The 16,939-nt window shown below is 53.7% G+C and overlaps 1 protein-coding gene across 1 annotated transcript in view; it reads left to right on the forward strand.

Annotated features, from left to right (window-relative positions):
* Nucleotides 1–10,227: 10,227 nt before the first annotated feature.
* LOC128902167 (neuronal acetylcholine receptor subunit alpha-10-like) overlaps nt 10,228–16,939 on the forward strand; it is a 41,805-nt gene continuing 35,093 nt past the window's right edge. Inside the window, exon 1 of the mRNA XM_054184607.1 lies at nt 10,228–10,251. Coding sequence (XP_054040582.1) covers nt 10,228–10,251 — 24 coding nt within the window. The remainder of the gene's footprint in view (nt 10,252–16,939) is intronic.

Consider the following 16,939-nt stretch of genomic DNA (forward strand, 5'->3'; position numbering starts at 1 on the left):
CAATTTGGGGGCTCGTCCGGGAGCAGAAGTCATCTTCTTGGGAGTCCGTGTTGCCGAAGGACGGGAAGACGCGTCCCGTTGTTTTCAACGGTCTCGTGGATCGTTGCAGGGATTCCGGGAGGAATCGACTAAGATCTCGAGACCCAGTTGTACAGCAGACTCTGTGAACCACAGGGGGAAAAGGGATAGGTGCAGTCGGCACAGAGAGTACGACCAGGCAACTCCGTGCACGGACCAAGGTAAGAAAAATCGGACCGTTAAAGTATTGCCTTGGTGGTCGGGACATTCTAAGAGACTTGTGTGTGAGTGACTGAGACGTACTGCGGTACGAAGCGAGTGTGGAGTCGGGGTCCGCGGTTCTGTAGTCCCGCGAGGGGCGCAGCCGGAGAAGGACGAAGCGAAAGGAAGGGGTGTAAGAAAAGTCTCTGTTCAGAATGGGAAATAAGGATTCTAGGCCTAGGGATGAAGAAGGGGATACTAAGAAAGACCCCGGGAACATTGCCCCAGACAGTCCTTTAGGGGAGAATGCTGAGGTTTCGGAATGATTCTTCTTGTACAAGGGATAAAGATAAAAAGAAAATGATTTGTTTTGTTCGGACCGCATCCCGGAGGAGCCGGGGGCGGACGGGGGGGCCGTGGACATCCTGGGAAGGGTCTCAGGGGTGTCCTAGGGGTCCTGTGTCTGTCTTAGAGGATCCCAGAGGTGTCCCAGGTGGGACACGTTTGCATTTGCATTTGAATTTGTTTGGACCAAAGAACCCATAAGACCTCCTAGTGTATTTTGGTCCAAATTTGGATCTGATGAAGACTGGGTCTGTCAGACTTTAAACATGTATGTGAATAATAAGGACTAATAAGGAAGTTGAAGAAGGTGAATATGCTTTTTGCTGGGTCAAGATGAATAGATTCAGGAACGCCCAAATCCATTTTATATGTTCGCAGCCCAGACCGTCGGTGATGTTTCAATCGACAAAGAAATTGAATCCCCAAAGTGGGACCCCTTAGGCTGTTACTTGGGGGCGAGGGAGAGGGGTGAATAACAGGGGACGAGGACTGCCCCGACCGCTCCTACCAGCAGCTCGAGGTTCACCGGTAGGGTGTTATCATTGTGGGATTTACAGAATCCCCTAATTTGCTTGGCAAGTGTTAGAACAAGTGCTTGAACAATCCAGCCCTCCATCGGGAGTAGCCCTGCTTCAGTATGTGGATGATTATTGGTATCTGGGGAGGAAGAAGGCAGGGTAAAAGAAGCCACGAATGAGTTACTGAGCTTTTTGGGACAGTAAGGTTTGAGGGTCTCAAAAAAAAAAAATAAAAAAAATTGCAATAGGTGGAAACAGAAGTGAAGTACTTGGGACATGTAGTCAGTGAAGGGAGTCGAAAAAATAAATCCTATAAATCCTGAGAGGATCAAAGGAATAGTAGACTTACCTCTGCCAAAGACCAAGAGGGAACTGAGAAAATTTTGGGGGCTGACTGGGTACTGTAGACTGTGGATAGAGGAGTATGCTCAAAAGACTAAAGGACTATATTCCAAACTGTTAGCTGAAGATCCGAATGTATTGGTTTGGACAGAAGAAGAGGAGGATTTAGTGTAAGATTGAAAACAGAGCCTAATCAGAGCTCCAGTTTTAGCCTTATCTTCTTTGAAGAAATCTTTTCAACTATTTGTAACTGTAGACAAAGGGGCTGCGTTAGGAACTCAAGAGTGGGGGGGGATAAGCGGCAGCCAGTGGCCTGTTCATCTAAACTCTCAGATCTGGTCTCCTGAGGGTGGCCAGGGGAATGATAGAAGTTAGCACCCCTCACCAAGTAAAAATCATTTTAGCCCAAACCACGGGAAAACGGCTAACCAATTCAAGAATACTGAAGTATGAAGGAATTTTAATTGAAAAGGATGATTTGATTTTAACTACCCGCCCTTGCCTTAACCCAGTGAGCTTTTTGTGAAAAAAATAGAGGCAAAGGATGAAGAACTTACACACGAATGCATAGATGTAATTGAGTACCAGACTAGGACACGATCTGACTTAAGGGAAGAACCCCTATCTGGGGGTCTTCATTTGTTCGTAGACGGTCCTTCAAGAGGGATAGAAGGAGAGAGGTGTAATGGCTATGCGGTGGTGCATGGAGTGAGTCGACTGTGGAATGTGGATAATGAGGTGAAGTCTCTGTGCTCAAAGAGCAATTAAGACTGGCTTTGCTATCTCTTGTGCAACCCAGGGGAGTGAAGGCTTGTCTGGCTATCACAGGCTACATAAATGACGGGGTAGTCTTGGGGAGCCAGGACAGCCCTGCTTTTCATCAGCAGAGACAGTAAAATCAAGAGACCTCGTGTAGCTCTTTGTTTCCTTGAGAGGCTGCCATGTCTGGTAATTGACCTTTGCCTCCTTACCTGTGAAATGCATATTAAAGTTGACGCCCCTGTATATGCTAATGAAGCTTTTAGAGATCATGCTAAACATATATGACTACAGCACTCGTCTCTCCACCCCAATCATACTACACGTCACCTAGGGGAGGGAAACCTTGTAAGTTTGGGGATAAAAGGATGGAGAAAATGACTGTTAAATTGGGAGAGAAGAAACTTGATACGTGACGGACCAGTCGACGGGCTGTGTTCTCTCCCTCCGCCCCAGGCAGGGACGCCTTTCTGGGTAAGCGCTGCGCCTTTCACCCTCTGGTGAATGTTACCCCGGGTTGCTGTACTATCATTATTTTTGCTAGCAATGTTAACCTGAAGTAATTAGCGCTATTGTAGTTAGTGAATTTATCAACGGCAATCTCAAGTCTGTTCTGTCGCTCTCAATAAAACAACTAATTTCGATTATTTGTGAATCTGATTCAGTGAAAGTCCTGTGGTGGGACTCTGATAGTAAATCAGTGAAAGTCCGGGACTCTGACAGACAAATATGGAAACTACAGCCCTTTTTACGCGACACCAACAAGTAAAAGCATCTGAAAAATTACCTAGTGCACGGTCCGCTCAAATATGTGAGATGTATACCTTAAACCAGGCACTTAAATTAACTGGAGAAAGGAGAAGGAACAATATACACAGAGTCTCGCTATGCCTTTGGGGTAGTGCATACCTTTGGTAAAATTTGGGAAGAACGAGGACTAATAAACAGCAAAGGGAAAGAACTTTTACACAAAGAACTTACACAGCAGGTGTTAGCTAATATATTAATACCAAGTGAAATAGCAGCTTTACATGTTAAAGGTCACCAGAGAGACAATTCATTACCGCAAGGGGAAACAGATTAGCGGACAAGGTGGCAAAAGAGGCAGCCTTGGGGCAGGAGAAGCAATGACAGAAGCAGGGGCAGTGGAGAAAGGTGGTAAATGGATTCTGCCTGACGGAAGGGAAATGGTCAACAAACAATGAGAGAAACAGTGACAGTGTTACAACAGGGAAGCCATTGGGGAACGCATGCAACGTGCGAATAGTTTTGTGGAAGTACAGGTGCTTTGGCATATACACAATAGCCAAACAAATTTGTGAGGGATGTGCTATTTGTAAGAAAGTAAACAAGAAAGCCTTGAGAAAGCAATCTTTGGGAGGAGGAGAGCCCGGCTTGAGACCATTCCAAAGTATACAGGTAGACTTCAGTGAACTACCACCAACAGGCAGGCGAAAAGATCTTTTAGTCCTAGTGGACCGTCTTACTGGATGGGTGGAAGCCTACCCCTTGGCGTCAGCTACTGCAGCAGGGGTAATTAAGATAATACTCGAACAGATTATTCCCAGGTACGGGTTAGTGGAGAATAGAAACTCAGATCGCGGCAGTCATTTTATCTAAAATCCTTCAAGGAATTCTGGAAAGTTTAGGGATGGTGTGGGAATTTCATATCCCCTAGCATCCCCCGTCATCAGGAAAAGTTGAGGATGAACCAGACCATTAAGAGACAATTCAGTAAGAGACAATTGTCGAAATTACCACGGACTAAATGTTTACCCATAGCATTGTTGAGGATCCAGGCTTCTAGAAAAGATACAGGTCTCTCGCCCTATGAGACGCTTTTTGGACTACCTTATATGGGTAACAGAGAAGACTTGCCCACTTTTGAAACTAAAGATATGTTTCTTAAGAACCGTATACTGGGGTTGTCGTCTTCTTTCTCTCTCCTCAGAAATAAAGGATTTCTTGCTCAAACTCCGCCGTTGGAATTTGTCGTCCATCCGTATAAACCAGGGGACTGGGTACTAGTCAAATCCTGGACGGAGAGTAAGCTACAACCGGAGTGGGAAGGACCATTCCAAGTCCTCCTCACTACTGAAACCGCAGTAAGGACAGCAGAAAAAGGATGGGCTCACTACACTCAGCAAAAAGGAGCAGTTGAACCCCCGCCAACAGATCCGGTAGAACGGTGGACTGTACATTCTACTGACAGCCCACTGCGAGTAACCCTAAAGAGACAATAAGCCGTGGGTTGGGGCGGGATGATCCAGTTGGGAGACATAAATCTGTGCATGCCATGAATTTTAAGAAGCGTTTTGCGATGATACTGGTCATAGGGGCGGTGTTGAGCTTCCCACTAGGAAGCTGGAGTGTACACCTAGATCACCTACGAAGTGCACACCCAGATTACCCGGTTAGGCTTATCATAAATATCACTAAAGGAGATACCCCACAGACTGTACGCTTTGATGCCTGTCAAGTACTGAAGTGTGGGAAGCTAGAGGCCCAAAGACGGTTGAGTGGTGAAAACAGTTACCTGTTCCCAGAAATTTGGAGGGTCGCAGAGGGATATCAGGAGGCTGCACCTTGTGATCGATGGAGTGAAGCGTGGTGGACCACCCAAATTGGAGGGTGGGCCATTGATGACAAGTGGTTCAAGTCTTCTTATTATTACCCTCTCAAAAAGAAAATACATTTTTACAAAGGATCACCTTCCCCAGAGCGTGGCCTTTTTGAATGGACTCCTCGGTTGATAACTATAACCCAGAGGGACGATACAGCTAACCTGAGGTATGGAATAGGAGCAGATGTGTCTGGAAGAGAGCCAAGGGGAAGATTTAGAATAGACCTACTGGAAAATAGCAGTTAAGCAGAAGGGACAGCTATGACTACTAAAACTCCCAGTAATACAACAGTGGGAACCACTGAATGATCCAGCTTTGGTAACGGTTGCTGAGATTACAGATTTTAGACAAACATTTGAGATTGAGACAGGGTACGGTGAGACGAATGCTTGGGTAGAATGGGTAAAATATACTGTTAATAGTTTGAACCAAAGCAATTGCTCTGCTTGTGCCTCAGGAAGGCCCACAGCACAGATTGTCCCTTTTCCCTTAGGGTGGACGAAAGATTCCCTAGGGATGTGGTGTATGATAGCATTATACCAAGAAAGGACGGCCTGGGGAAACGAGGCTTGTCATTCACTTTCCTTACTGTTTCCTGCCTTGGAATCTAGAGATGTTAAAGTGCCACCAGCATTTTCCACAGCAATTGGTAACCATCCAGCGTGCCTCTCACGGCAGGGTGTGAATGCTACCAAACCTGGGGGGGGATTTACCCTGTGCACTGAAACTCTGAATGGGACCAAGGATGTAAAAGGAAAAACTCAGCGATACGAGTGCCTTGGGTGGATCTCTGGCGGTATTGTGGAGGGAAGACCTTGCGATCTGTGTTGCCGGCTAACTGGAAAGGTACATGTGGAATGGTACAATTGGCAATACCATTCACCCTAGCATTTGAAAAAGGAACAGGAACCCTGAGCTCAGGCAGTAGAGTAGAAAGAAGTGTGGGTGTATCCTTTGATGAACGGATATATATAGATCCCATTGGAGTCCCTAGAGGAGTCCCAGATGAACACAAAGCAAGGAATCAGACAGGAGCAGGATTCGAGTCTGTCTTTTTCTGGTGGATAACTATAAGCAAAAATGTAGATTGGATAAATTATATGTACTATAACCAGCAAAGGTTTATTAATTATACCAGAGATGCTTTGAAAGGAATAGCTGAACGATTGGATGCAACCAGCGGATGGCATGGGAAAATAGGATTGCCCCGGACGTGATCTTAGCAGAGAAGGGAGGTGTGTGTGTAATGTTAGGGAACCGGTGCTGCACCTTCATCCCCAACAATACAGCTCCAGATGGTGCTATAACTAAAGCCCTTCAAGGGCTCACCAGTCTAGCTGATGAGTTAGCTGAGAACTCTGGAATAGACACCTCACTGACAAGTTGGCTGGATTCCCGGTTTGGGAAACGGAAAGGTATGGTGGTATCAATATTGACTTCTCTTATAACGGTAGCGGGAATGTTAGCGGCTGTCGGACGCTGTATCATTCCCTGTGTGCGAGGATTAGTTCAACGATTAATTGAAACTGCCCTCACGAAACGAATGGAAGTAGACCCTCCCCCATACCCTGGGAAAATGCTTCATCTAGAAGACAATAAAAACTGTCGAGAAGAAGAAGAATGTAACATCACGCTGTCGGCTCCAGAGGCCTCATATGGAACCATGCCCTGGAAATGCAAAAGACAATAAGATTATGAGAAAGGAAAGGGGGAAATTGTAAGAAAGGCAGGTGTTGCTTTTGCAGAGGAGAAAAGCCGTTTCCATCAGAGGTGACACGATAAGGGAATGACTGAGACAAAGAGGCTCCAGCAAAGGCTTGTAGAACATCTCTTATCACACAGACAAAAGGACAAAGTGATTCCTACTGGATTAGCGTCTGGAAGGGTAGTCATACATTTAACCAGGGCTAATGACATGGAGCAATTTTTTTGTTACCAAAAAGGAAGGAAATAAACTAGTCAGATAATCTCTTTAGGTGTAGCATGAAGAGAAGCAAACAGCGGCAGGACATGCGGGAAGAATTTTAGGCGCCTCGCACAGACCGTGAACCCTGGAGTACCCAACCAACGGGAAAGAGGGGAGGGAAAAATTGGGCCGGGATTAGGAAATAAAAAGGTGTGGTGTTTCAAGAACGGAAAGTGTGCCTACTTGCTAGGTCACCCGCTCTTGCAAGAGCGTGAATGAAAATGTGCCTCCCAGAGGATTCTGCCTGAGCCTATTTCATTCGGACCGGAACTTATTTCTCACAGGGGGGTCCCAGCAGGGCCCCCAGGCACAGCCAGGTCCCGGCAGCGGCAGGGGGGTCCCCAGCCCCATCTCAGCCCCCGTCCGGCGGGGACGGGCTCAGCCACAGCTGGGGAGAGAGGGCGGGGGCTGCGGGGGCCACCAGGCAGTGCCGGGGGGGGGGCGGCTCCCAGGTCTCTCCCGGCTCCCTTCGAGGCAGCATCACCCAGGCGGGTTGTGCTGAGGCCGGCACAAGCCCGGGCAGCGGCGGGGAAGCGCAGCTCGCCCGCGGGCACCCGCAGCTCGGCCGCAGCTGGCGCGAGGGCGGGGGGCGAGGCGGGGGCGGGGCCTGCAGCCGCCGCGGCCAGACCCCACCCCCGTCAAAGGCGGCCCCGGGGAGGGCGGCGAGCGGGAGCGGGAGCGGGAGCGGGAGCGGGAGCGGGGCGAGCAGCCAGGGCGCGGGAGGTCACGCGAGAGTTGAGCTCGCGCGGGATTTCGCGCGGGAGTTGAGCTCGCGCGGGACGCCGAGGCAGGGCGAGGCGGGGGAGCTCAGCCATGGCCTGTGCCCGAAAGGCGCAGCCTCCCGCGTGTTGCGCACTTTCCAGAGGAGACGCGGCCACGCAGACAGAGCCCCCCTGGACGCCTGCAGCCCCCCCGGGCTGTGTCTGCAGGGAGCGCCTTCACCTCTGCCGGGTAGCGGAGGGTAGAAGGGATGCCGGGTGCGTGAGGTGCGAGCAGGCGGCTGATCCGCTCGGCCTGGCGGCAGAGGTCAAAGAGGGAGCAGAAAGGCTGCGGAGCGTCAGGGAGAGGGCAGAGCAGCAGAGAGTTGGGGTTGTTCAGCCTGGAGAAGAGAAGGCTGCGGGGAGACCTTATTAATGTTTACAAGTATCTGAAGGGTGGGCTGAAGGAGGATGGAGGCAGACTCTTTTCAGTGGCTGCCAGTAAGAGGACGAGGGGTAACGGGCACAAGCTGGAACAGAGGAAGTTCCGATCAAACATGAGGAAAAACTTCTTCACGGTGAGGGTGAGAGCGCACTGGAAGAGGCTGCCCAGGGAGGTTGTGGAGTCTCCTTCTCTGGAGACTTTCAAGACGTGCCTGGCTGCAGTCTTGAGTAGTGTGCTGTGGGCAATGCTGCTTTAGCAGGGGAGTTGGATAGATGATCTCTAGAGGTCCCTTCCAACTCTGAAATTCTGTGATTCGATGAAACGTTCAGCCTGGAGAAGAGAAGAGAAGGCTCCGCGGAGACCTTGGAGCCCGTTCCAGTCCCTCAAGGGGTCTCCAGGAAAGCTGGGGAGGGACTCTGGATGAGGGAGGGGAGCCACGGGACGAGGGGGAAGGGTTTTCCACTGCAAGAGGGGAGATTGAGCTGAGATCTCGGGCAGAAATTCTTGGCTGTGAGGGCGGTGAGCCCCTGGCCCAGGTTGCCGAGAGAAGCTGTGGCTGCCCCCTCCCTGGAGGGGTTCAAGGCCAGGTTGTCCGGGGCTTGGAGCAAGCTGGGCTGGTGGGAGGTGCCTCTGCCCAGGGCAAGGGGTGGCACTGGGTGGGCTTTAAGGTCCATTCCTACCCAAACCATTCCCTGAAGGGGTGGGACCCTTCTCCCTCTCCTTTTCTCCCTCTCCTTTTCTCCCTCTCCTTTTCTCCCTCTCCTTTTCTCCCTCTCCTTTTCTCCCTCTCCTTTTCTCCCTCTCCTGCTCGTTATGGTTTGAGAAACCCACCACAATTTATTGTCCTTTAGACAACTACTCTCTCACCCGATGACCCCTCCCCAACCGGGAAGGGGAATTGGGGAAAAACAAGGACCCAGGAGGACACTGGGGAGCTACATCGCGGTTCTGTGGTGGTGACTCAGAGCTCTGCAGCCACACTGGAGTCCGTGCCATGGGCGCTGTGATGCCTTGTCTCCCCTGGGCCCTCTCATCCTGATCATGACAGGGCTCAGCATATTCTCATCTCTGCTGCAGAGCAAGCGGCTTCAGGTAGGTGACTGTTGGACCACACTGTGCTGCACCACACTGTGCTGCGGCGTGGGGTGGCGAGGGATGGCGTGGAGTGGTGTGGGTGGCTGTGGTGTGGGACTGGTTGGGGCTCCCGTCTCACCCAGCTCTGGGGACCTTGCAGAAGTGAAGAAGAAGCGTCAGACAAGGAAGACAAGAGCCCAGCCGGAGAAGCAGAGCGGTGAGTGGCCCCAGCACCGAGCACCCTGCAAACGGCCTACACACCACGGCAGCCCTGAGCCGGGGCTGTGCTGGCAGCTGCTGGCCGCTCACTCTGTCTCCTCCCTCCGCAGCTTCTCAGACAGTGGATGGAGGAGTGGAGAAATCCCGGCCCAAGCAGGAGAAGCGGTGAGTGTGGGGGAGACCCCAGATGCTGCCCCAGACCCTCACCCCGTGCCCTGCCCCTGCCTGCGCTGGGCAGCCCTGCCCACCGGCCAAGGAGGGGTGCAGCCCGCGGGTCCCGCTGGGCTCCGGGGTGCAGCGGGGTCTCTTTCTCCTCCTCTGCAGGGCAAGTGTGGAGGACTCAAGAAGGAAGCCCCTCTCCCCATGGGCCCCGCTGGCCACCGTGGACTGCAAGACAGATGGAGGCTCCTCTTCCTTCAGCTCCCTCTACTCCTTCCCGGAGGCCTGTCCTGATGGGATGGCGGAGCTGGCAGCACTTGACTGCTCAGGACCCCGCCATCCCCCCAGGGCTGTCAAGGGGAGGGTGCAGGAGCCAGGGCCAGCCCTGTGCCAGGAGCCCCCACTGGAACTGCCAACAAGGACCACGCAAGAGGTCTACTTGACCTCTTGCGCATTTTCAGGTCGTGGGGGGAGAGGCAGCAGCGCGGCGAGCCCATGGCCAGACTGCCATGGCCAGACAGTCCATGGCCAGAGCCGGCTGCCGGCCGCGCTGCATCTGCTTCAGAAATTTCCCCTAATGGCTGGGAGGTGTGGGGCCGGGAACCCCCTGGGGTGCCCCACTTCTGATCCAATAAAAAAGTCAGTATTTTCTCTATCCCTGTGACTGTCAGCAGATCAGTTTTGTCCCTTGACAGGAGCAGAGAATCAGTTTTGTGTAATGACAACAGGATGTGCTACAGTAATGCCGACTCTCCTGTGGAGATGGGGGGGCCCTTGCCCCTTGTGCATTACACCCCACCCGAAGAGAGAGACAATGTCTGTTATTGCGTTTACTATCTTTATCAGATCATCTGTTACTATGTGTAACAATAATGCACCCTCAGTGAGTTTGCAGATGACACCAGGCTAGGTGGGAGTGTCGATCTGCTTGAGGGAAGGAAGGCTCTCCAGAGGGCCCTGGACAGGCTGGAGGGATGGGCCAAGGCCAATTGGATGAGGTTTAATAAGGCCAAGGGCCGGGTCCTGCATTTCGGTCACAACAACCCCAAGCAACGCCAGGGGCTTGGGGAAGAGTGGCTGGAAAGCTGCCCCGCAGAAAAGGACCTGGGGGTGCTGGTGGCCGGCCAGCTTAACATGAGCCAGTCCTCCCCCAGATGAGCTGGGATCACTGGAAACCTGCTCAGCTCTCTCCAACCCCCCCCAAAGCAGCACAGCCTTCCCCAAAATGAGCTGGGACCGCTGGCGTCCAGCTCGACCCTGCCCAGCCCCCCCAGACCAGCGCAACCCCCCAAAGGCAGCCCAGCCCTCGGGACCCTTGCAGAGGCCGCCAGGCTGGGGCCCAGGGGGCGGGTCGGGGGTGTCGCATGGAAAGGGGCAAAGCGGTTTTGGCAGAAAAGAAACCCCCTTGTGTTCTAACACTCCTCACCGAGGTGGGAGGCCAGGTGCGGCTGGGTTTAAATCCTGAGGGATGCCCAATTCAGCACTATCAGCCCAATGGCATTTAATGTGTATTAAAGTGTTACGATTTGGATACACTACTAGTGGACTGCACCTTCCGTCTAGTCGTGCTCATGAACTAGCACGGCCACTCTCGAGTCTTTGGTCGCGTTCGGTGAGAAACCAAAAGAACGAGCTACTTAAAAAAAAAAGTGCAGTTTATTTAAGCAACAGATAGATAGGTTCTTAGGGCAGCCGGTGATAAATACACTGTCTGCAAAGCACGTGCAAATGAAAGTATTGTTACATCTACAAAACGCGGGACAAAGTTCTAACGATACAGCCTGGCTATACATGCAGAAAAGAGAGTCTCTAGAGAAATTTCTGAGTTTCCCGAGGAAGCCCTCGGTATAATCTAGGTCTTACCCAAAGGCGTCCCTGTGGGGGGGAAGAGAGGCTCAGCCCGTCGCCTGCTCCCAGAAGCCAGTGATGGAATTCTTTGCGATGGTGTCTTCCCTGGGTATCCCCCCTCTCTCGGGCTATTTTTCTACTATTTGTTATCTTCGAGGTGGAGTTTGAGTGACTTTAGTCGTACATACTTTTACCATGAGTGGTGTAAATTTTTCTCGCTTCACAATTAAAGGTCTAGTTTAGGAGAAGCTCAGGGCGCAGGCTCAAGAAGGAGCGGTTGCACCTTGCAGGCGGGTAGCCTTCGGGGTGGAGGTGTGTTTTGGTATTATAATGACATTCTAATGAGCAAAGTTCGCACAAAGGACAGCATTTCATCAAAATTTGGCAAAATGTTGGCTCCGAGTATGGAGCGGGCAGCTAATTGGCAGCTTATCTGTTTCCTGGTATCATCCCATTCCCGTATCCGCTATACATCCTAAGGTAAAGCCGCGGAATAATTGCATCCCGTCCCGTACCTCATGTAGCTTATCAGGGAACCACAGGTGTTGTATTCTTCATGCCAGCTGTGGCTGTTTTCTCCCTCAGAAGCCTCTTGATTTTCTACTTTTCCTTCCTGTGTGAACAATGCTGTACTTTTGTGTTTTTAGCCAATGTAGCATTTATTCCACAGGGGGGCAGCGAGGTCTGTCCCTGTCCCCGTCCCCGTCCCCCCCCTCACCCTCTGCCCTCGGCAGGACAAGGTGAACCAGGTCCTCACCTCCTACCTGTGGGTCCGTCAGGCCTGGCTGGACGCCCACCTCGCCTGGGACAAGGACGCTTACGGCGGCATCGACAGCATCCGCATCCCCAGCAGCTACGTCTGGCGGCTGCACATCATCATCCTCTACAACGAGTGGGTGCTGCTCGCCCTCCCCCACCCCCCGGCTGCTCCCGGAGCTGGGGGGGCTGAGGCTGGGGCTGGGGGTGTTGCCAACGGGGAGCAGGGGGGGTCCTGGTGTGGGGGATATGGGGAGACGGTCACCTCGACTGGGTGAGAAGGCGGCGGCAGGAGGTGCTGGCATCAGCCTGGTGTGCCACCCACCTGGCAGCTGGGATGTGCCACCACGGGGGTGACCAGGGGCAGCGAGCCCCCTCTTCCTGGGGGTGACGTGGGGAGGGGACACGGGGTTGGGGACCAGTGCTCGGCCCCGGCCCCGCAGACCCTTGCCCCACGTGGGGCTCGGGGCCATCCTGGCCCCACAGCGATCCCTCCCCCAGCACCGACGACGGCTTTGGCGGCTCGGTGGAGACCAACGTGGTGCTGCGCTCCGACGGGCACATCATGTGGGACTCGCCCGCCATCACCAAGAGCTCCTGCAAGGTGGATGTCTCCCACTTGCCCTTCGACGGGCAGCGGTGCCGCCTCACCTTCGGCTCCTGGACCTACAACGGGAACCAGATCGACCTCCACAACCGGCTGCACACCGGGGACCCGATGGATTCCATGCCAGGGGGGGTTTCGATGGTGGGAGGTGGGCAGGGGTCTCTCCCCACCCTGCCGCGGCGTCACCACCCATTACCCACACAGGGAAGTACTACATCGCCACCATGATCACGGCCTCCACCGCTCTGACCATCTTCATCATGAACGTCCACCACTGCGGCCCGGGGGCCCGGCCCATGCCCCCCTGGGCCAGGTGGCTCATCCTCCACCACATGGCCTGGCTCTGCTGTGTCTACGAGGCAGGTGAGAGCTGCAAGAGCCCCCAGCGGGTGCTGGGCAGGAGGGCGGGCAGGGAGGACACTGGGGGGCCGGGGGAGAGCCCCATGGAGGGGCAGGTGGGTGCCGAGGCAGGGGGCTGTCCCCGGGACCGCTGCCTGTGCCACCACAATGGCATGCTGAGGAACGTGGGCTACGTCGCCGGCTGCTTCCGGCATCACCAAGCCTCCCAGCGCCGGACCGGCGAGTGGAAGAAGGTGGCCAAGGTGATGGACCGCTTCTTCATGTGGGTCTTCTTCCTCATGGTCTTCCTCATGAGTGTGCTGGTCCTGGGCAATGCTGCATGATGGCCCCGTGGACTCACTGCCCCTAGGGACAGTGGTGGCCACGGGTGCCCCATGAGGGTGGCTCGTCCTGAGCCCCCCTTGGCCCTTCATGGACCTGCAGGGTGGAAGATCCACCAGCGCCAGGGAAGAGGAGCCTGAGAGCGGGAACCTGACTCGGCCGGGGCTGCCAAAGCTGCAGGGTTGAGGGGTCACGGCCCCCCAAGCAGTTGTCTGGGTTGTGACGTAGAGAAATATAGATATAGAATCACAGAACCACAGAATGGTTTGGGTGGGAAGGGACCTTAAAGATCATCTCATTCCACCCCCCTGCCCTGGGCAGGGACACCCACCAGCCCAGCTTGCTCCAAGCCCCGGCCAACCTGGCCTTGAACCCCTCCAGGGATGGGGCAGCCACAGCTTCTCTGGGCAACCTGGGCCAGGGGCTCACCGCCCTCACAGCCAAGAATTTCTGCCTCAGACCTCAGCTCAATCTCCCCTCTTGCAGTGGAAACCCCTTCCCCCTCGTCCCATGGCTCCCCTCCCTCATCCAGAGTCCCTCCCCAGCTCTGAGGCTCTGAGGCTGGACAGGCAGGGGTGGCATGGCATGTGGGAGAACAGGGGCAGGTACCTAGAGAACTTCTCGCCTCCAATGCTCTGGGACTTCACCCCTGAACAATTACAGGACCCTGAGAGAGGAGTAGAATATCTGCAGGGGAAATACTGGGGCTCTTCCAGAGAGGCACAACTCACCGCACTGTGCTGGGCCCTGGCCACTGTCTACCAGGCACTGCTCAGTGTTATGCAGCACCCTCAGGGGAAAGAGATGGAGACCAGACCGACAGCACCAGTATAGGTTAGGGGCGGACATGCTGGGAAGCAGCTCTGAGGAGAAGGACCTGGGGGTCCTAGTAGACAGCAAACTATCCATGAGCCAGCAGTGTGCCCTTGTCGCCAAGAAGGCCAATGGCATCCTGGGCTGCATATTGAAGACTGTGGCCAGTAGGTCGAGGGAGGTCATTCTCCCCCTCTACTCTGCACTGGGGAGGCCACAACTGGAGTATTGTGTCCAGTTTTGGGCTCCCCAGTTCAAGAGGGACAGGGAACTACCGGAGCGAGTCCAGCGAAGGGCAACCAAGATGATTATGGGACTGGAGCATCTCCCTTACGAGGAAAGGCTGAAAGAGCTGGGACTCTTTAGCCTGGAGAAGAGAAGGTTGAGGGGGGACCTGATTAATGTTTACAAGTACCTAAAGGGTGGGTTTAAGGAGGACGGAGCCAGGCTCTTTTCAGTGGTTCCCAGTGACAGGACAAGGGGCAATGGGCACAAGCTAGAACATAGGAAGTTCCGTTCAAATACACGGAAAAACTTCTTCACGGTGAGGGTGACAGAGCACTGGAACAGGCTGCCCAGGGAGGTTGTGGAGTCCCCTTCTCTGGAGATTTTCAAGACCCGCCTGGATGCAGCCCTGAGGGATGTGCTTTAGGCAATCCTGCTCTAGCAGGGGAGTTGGACTAGATGATCTCTAGAGGTCCCTTCCAACTCTGAAGATTCCGTGATTCCGTGACAGACACTGCGGCTACTGCAAGCCCTGTGGCAGACACTGACGCTGAACCAGGGAACCAACCCGTGCCAGTATCAGTTGCCCCCATACAGAAGAAGTACACGAAGAAATCAGTTCGCTTAGTAAGACATGATGATGAACCAGGGCCATCATGAGAAGAGGAGGAAGGGGCAGAACCAGAGATAATTACCCGATCCCTATCCTTGAGTGAGCCGTGGGATATGCGAGAAGATTTTAGCCCACTTTCAGGCGAGCACATTGTCACCTGGCTGCTTCGGTGTTGGGATAACGGGGCCAGTAGCCTGGAATTAGAGGGTAGGGAAGCCAGGCAGCTGGGATCCCTGTCTAGGGAAGGCGGCATTGACAAGGCAATTGGAAAGAAGACCCAAGCCCTCAGCCTCTGCCAACGACTCCTGTCAGGCGTGAGGGAGAGGTACCCCTTCAGCGAGGATGTTGTATGTCAGCCAAGCAAGTGGACTACCATGGAAAGAGGTATCCAGTACCTGAGAGAATTAGCCGTGCGGGAGATGATTTATTATGACTCGGACAATGCAGACTTACCCACAGACCCTGATGAGGTGCAATGCACAAGACCCATGTGGCGGAAGTTTGTACGAAGCGCACCATCGTCATATGCCAACTCACTGGCAGTAACGGAATGGAAAGGCGAAGAGGGACCAACGGTGGATGAGGTGGCTGGCCGGCTCCGGCGATATGAAGAAAGTCTCTCTTCCCGCCTTGTCCCAGCTGTGGAGAAACTGTCCCGAAAGGTCCAGCAACTTGAAGAGAATATGTCCTACTCCCCACCTATACGGGCCAGCATCTCAGGTACACACCGCGAGGCACCCTGTGGTTCTTCTACCTGCGTGACCACGGGGAGGACATGAGGAAGTGGGATGGGCAACCTACTTGGATCCTGCGGACACGGGTACAGGAGTTGCAAGGAAGGACAACCACAAAAGGGGATCCCTCCAGGAAAAGTGCCGCCCCACTTTCCAGCGGGCAGTTCCCCAGACAGAGCAGAAGGCCTGATCTTGCTTCTGATCCTCTTGAAGGAACTTCCAAGTCATTTCTGCAAGAAGTGAGTGAGTAATGGATACTATGACTGGTATTAGAGGGGCCCTGCCTCCGGCCAGGTGGAAGAAAGGGACAACCGGGTTTATTGGACGGTGTGGGCTCGATGGCCTGGCACATCAGACCCTCAGGAGTATAAGGCTCTAGCGGACACAGGTGCACAGTGCACTCTAATACCATCAAGCTATAGAGGATCAGAACCCATTTGTATTTCTGGGGTCACAGGGGGATCCCAAGAGTTGACTGTACTGGAGGCGGAAGTAAGCCTAACTGGGAATCATAGAATCAGAGACTCTTCATGGCTGGAAAGGACCTTTGAGATCATCGAGTCCAACCATACACACACACAAAAACCCCCTACAATCTCTGTCACTAGAGCATGCCCTGAAGTGCCAAATCTAGGCGTTTTTAAACACCTCTAGGGATGGTGACTCCACCACCTCCCTGGGCAGGTCATTCCAGTGCCTGACCACTCTTTCAGTGAAGTAATTCTTCCTACTATCTAATCTAAACCTCCCCTGCCGCAGCTTCAGACCATTTCCTCTGGTCCTGTCATTGTTCACCTGGGGGAAGAGGCCAACACCCACCTCTCTCCAACCTCCTTTCAGGGACTTGTGGAGGGCAATGAGGTCTCCCCTCAGCCTCCTCTTCTCCAAGCTAAACATGCCCAGCTCCCTCAGCCTCTCCTCATAGGACTTGGTCTCCAGACCCCTCACCAGCCTGGTAGCTCTCCTCTGGACACGCTCCAGCACTTCAAGGTCCCTCTTGTACAGAGGGGCCCAGAACTGAACACAGCACTCGAGGTGAGGCCTCACCAGTGCCGAGTACAGAGGCACGGTCACTTCCCTACTCCTGCTGGCCACACTATTCCTCATACAAGCCAGAATGCTGTTGGCCTTCTTGGCCACCTGGGCACACTGCTGGCTCATGTTAAGCTGGCCGGCCACCAGCACCCCCAGGTCCTTTTCTGCGGGGCAGCTTTCCAGCCACTCTTCCCCAAGCCCCTGGCGTTGCTTGGGGTTGTTGTGACCGAAATGCAGGACCCGGCCCTTGGCCTTATTA

Source organism: Rissa tridactyla, chromosome 1 (assembly GCF_028500815.1).
Source record: "Rissa tridactyla isolate bRisTri1 chromosome 1, bRisTri1.patW.cur.20221130, whole genome shotgun sequence".
Taxonomy (NCBI): Eukaryota; Metazoa; Chordata; class Aves; order Charadriiformes; family Laridae; genus Rissa; species Rissa tridactyla.